This window comes from Homalodisca vitripennis, chromosome X (genome assembly GCF_021130785.1).
Source record: "Homalodisca vitripennis isolate AUS2020 chromosome X, UT_GWSS_2.1, whole genome shotgun sequence".
Lineage (NCBI taxonomy): Eukaryota > Metazoa > Arthropoda > Insecta > Hemiptera > Cicadellidae > Homalodisca > Homalodisca vitripennis.
In genome coordinates this window covers 160156757-160160507 of record NC_060215.1, presented here as the reverse complement: position 1 = coordinate 160160507, position 3751 = coordinate 160156757, and the positions used below count along the sequence as shown (strand labels likewise).

At 29.3% G+C, this 3751-nt stretch overlaps 1 protein-coding gene across 1 annotated transcript; it reads right to left on the bottom strand.

Annotated features, from left to right (window-relative positions):
• Positions 1-1399: 1399 nt before the first annotated feature.
• On the bottom strand, positions 1400-2832 carry LOC124368629. The gene is made up of 3 exons (XM_046825868.1): positions 2795-2832; positions 2209-2274; positions 1400-1918 (listed from the first exon to the last, which is right to left on the bottom strand). The coding sequence occupies exons 2-3, from the start codon at positions 2269-2271 to the stop codon at positions 1544-1546; spliced, it is 438 nt and encodes a 145-aa protein (XP_046681824.1). The 5' UTR covers positions 2272-2274; positions 2795-2832; the 3' UTR covers positions 1400-1543.
• Between the last annotated feature and the right edge of the window lie 919 nt (positions 2833-3751).

Genomic DNA, 3751 nt, shown 5'->3' with positions numbered 1-3751 from the left:
ACTATTATTATATGTTTTAGGAAACTATTCATTAACTCTCTGCCAAGATATATGGACCGATTTAAAAATATGATATCAAAATGATTGATTGATCCCATTTAGCCCATTTATTAAAGCGCTTTTATTTCTATCTACAATAACTATATATATACTAGTTATTTTGCTGAACACAAACAAATTATCCCATTTCTGAATGTATTGCCAACTACTAAATATTTAATTTAATTTAGTTTTTGTAAAATTCTAAATGTATGAATGCATTGTAATATCAGATGCTTAGAATTCAGAATTATTGAAATAATATAACTGTCAGTGAATAACACCAGATTCACAATTTTGTGTGGTTAGTCTTAACATTTTATAGTGCACAATGGAAGGAGAGGGTTCACGTACCCCAAAAAATAGTTAGAGGCTTCGCATGTTAGATAGATGTACCACTATTCTTTTAAAACTATAACACTCCCAAATCGTCACAATTATATAATGTTTAAAAGAGCATTAATAAGCAATAGATTAAACTTCTTATAATGCGTGTAAGCTTGATATTCGTTATTTTTATGAAAAATACACTACTGCACTTTATGTTTTAAAGTTAGTAAAAGATTTTGTATGATAACCATTTTAAACCTGAGATGATATTTATGTGTACCTTCCTACAAATACGGCTTTTAATTATAATACAAATTTTAATTTTATACATTTATTCAGTTTAATGATATATTTTTGTACAAAACAAATCTGACAGGCAGTTAACTAAGCAAAATATGACTAAATGAGACATTTTTTACTTATTTTGATCTCGCAAAACGTACGGTAATATTTTATGGAGTAATTCATGGCCACTCTGTATAAATGTTTGAACAAAATTATATTATGACAGTGGATATTATAAAAATGAGCTAGGAAGTTTATTTCGGTACCTAGGTATTAGAACAGCCAATACCTAATTTCTTTGTAGAAATTCGTCAATTAAACAATGTATATACTTGAATTTTGCGATATACGCAATGTTTTTATTTCCATATTATTATATACGATGTTTATTAACAGCTATTTCAAATATTTGGTTTTAAATCCCACAACATTTCCAAACCAATAAAGTTATATTGATAAAATTATTATAAAAAGAACTTTATAATAACATGAAATATTATTCTTTTTTAGATTTTATACGAAGCCATTTCTTCTCGTTTACGCAATGAGTTTAGTGCTATTTGTTAATAAGGGTGTTAGGTGCCTAATAAATTATTCATAGTTTATATTATCTTTTGATTTAACTACAATATATTTAAAATAATGGAATTGATCTGGAAACTCATAACCTATAATGATTATTGGAAACATGATAAAAGTTTCGGTATGTCCAATGAAAACAGTCTGAAATTGTTTATATATTTTTAAAGCTTTATTAGTGAAAATATATTTGAGAAGTGCTAAACAAAATCTCTATTCAATGAGATCTCCAAATGAAATCGATGTATGTGCAAGGGGGAAGGTAACACGTTGAAGGTTTCGCTGCTGAACTTTCCTTGAGGCGTATAGGCTACAAGCGTATATAATCCGGAGGGTAATCTGGGTAGAAAACCATTCGTGTTTCCATGGATCCAGGGTACCGTGGATGTTGTGGATACCATGGGAATTGTGGATACCGGGGTTGTTGTGGATAATGGCCTCCCGCAGGTTTGCCAACAAACCCTTGGCCCATATCACCATATCCTCCACGGCCATGGCCTATACCTGCACCTGCATGCACGTCTAGGAGATTTGCACCGATCCCAAGTCCGAAAAGCGAGCCCGAGGAGCGAGGAGAAATTCCATTATGCTTAGGATTTGGTCCATCTTTCTTAAGTTCTTCAAAATGTTGGGCCACACTGTTGGATGTTGGGGGAGTTGTGTCTATGGAGCTGGAGATCTCGTCCTGAAAATGATACAGGTATTTACATTCGATGAATGTACATGCTAGAAAAGTCTACATGTGGTAGTGTATGCTTGGGTGCTTTTATTACCTTGTATTACATGAATGTAACTTTTGATATAATGATTATATTTTGAATAAATGTTCTTTTATAAATGTGGACACTATATCAGCTACAAGCTTATATAAACATAATTATAATTTCTTTAAGCTAAATATGTATTTACATTGAAATTAATGGCCAATAAAAGCATATATAACTAAATACGTAATAAATTATATATTCTTTTTACCGTTAAGTCGGTGCGAACTATCGTTACTAGCAGGCAGAAACAGATGAGTTTCTTAAACATCATTTCCTGCAACAATGTATATATAATTAAACAGTTAAACAACTAAATTCTCAATTTACGTATATCAATTTGTAATAGATCTACAAATACAAAAGTAAATGCAATCACTAAAGCATATTTAGGTTAACATTCTTTTGTACGGGATTCATTAAATTCAAGTAAATGAAATACAATTGCATACTATCCATTAGATTTCCACTTCATTATTCTTGAACTTATAATTTATTTGAAATTTTACATTTATTTAACTCAATAGGAAATGTTCGCTCCTATAAAGCAATAAACAATAATAACACTGACATATAAATTCTTTCCATCTGCAGTAAATAATTTATAAAAAATATACTATAAATGAATAACTTGATTTATAGTGTCAGAATGCTTTTATCATCAAATTAGTTGTTGATTATCCAAGAAATTATTAGCAAACTGTATAGGTTCAGATGGAATATAAAATAAATATAGTTATAGAATTGCAAACTAAATTTCCGTATGACAAAATAAATTATACAACATAACTACTTACCTTACGTGATGTAGGCTATATCTTCAGAGTATCGTCCAAGACTGAGAATTTAATCAGAAGTATTTTGTCTTATATAGTCATCGTAATCAGTTATATGAAATAAAACCATATCCCGTGACAGTTTTGATATCAAGCGCACAGATTTCCCATTGTTTTTTTGCTAATTAGCGTAACCATTGTTAAACGTTCTTTAGACATAAATCGTAAAAGACAGATACGCTCGTAAAAATTGATAACGCTCGATATATCAGTACAGTCGACTATTGTTTGATAGTTTTAGTATTGAAATATATAATTGCACAAATATTTATTTATTAACACATCTGGTTAATTAGGATGCCCATGTAGTTAAACATTGTTCAATCCGGGGTAAACACATTATTTATTATTTTATTGAACCTTACTTTATTCAATGAGGATTTCACGATTATTTTCTGCTTAAATATGGCGATATTATTATTCTAAAGACTTGATACCTAAAACAAATACATATTTAGTCACAATAGCAATTGTTTTCTGTTTATAAAGAAAGGCTATTACAGTTTTAAAGGGAAATATTTTGTGTAGCTTAGGTAAAACAAAAAATATGTAATTACTTTGCTAACTAAAAGTAAATCGACCAATAGTTAAAATAAAAGTACAACAATTTCCTAAACAAGAATCATATCTGTAATAAAATAAACGGTTTCATTTTGTTACTTTTTAAAAGCACGACTAAATATACATCGTCCATCACAAAAAGCATTTTAAAATGCATTGTAAGAAGACTCCACATTTGATATAATCATATATGTATTACTGACTATATTACAGGATAATGCATTTGCATTACATTATTGACTGCTTTTGAAAGACATTTGAACGTCCTGGTATTATACCACAATAATAATATCATTTATTACAAATGTTAATGACTCTTCCAACCCTTTACCGATTAACCCCAGTTTCTGGTTAAAT

Excerpts from the sequence above, each read along its gene's own strand:
- LOC124368629 (XM_046825868.1), bottom strand. The coding sequence starts at position 2,271 with ATGATGTTTAAGAAACTCATCTGTTTCTGCCTGCTAGTAACGATAGTT. Across the intron at positions 1,919-2,208 it reads TAGTTCGCACCGACTTAACG|GACGAGATCTCCAGCTCCAT; the intron begins GTAAAAAGAATA and ends TATCATTTTCAG.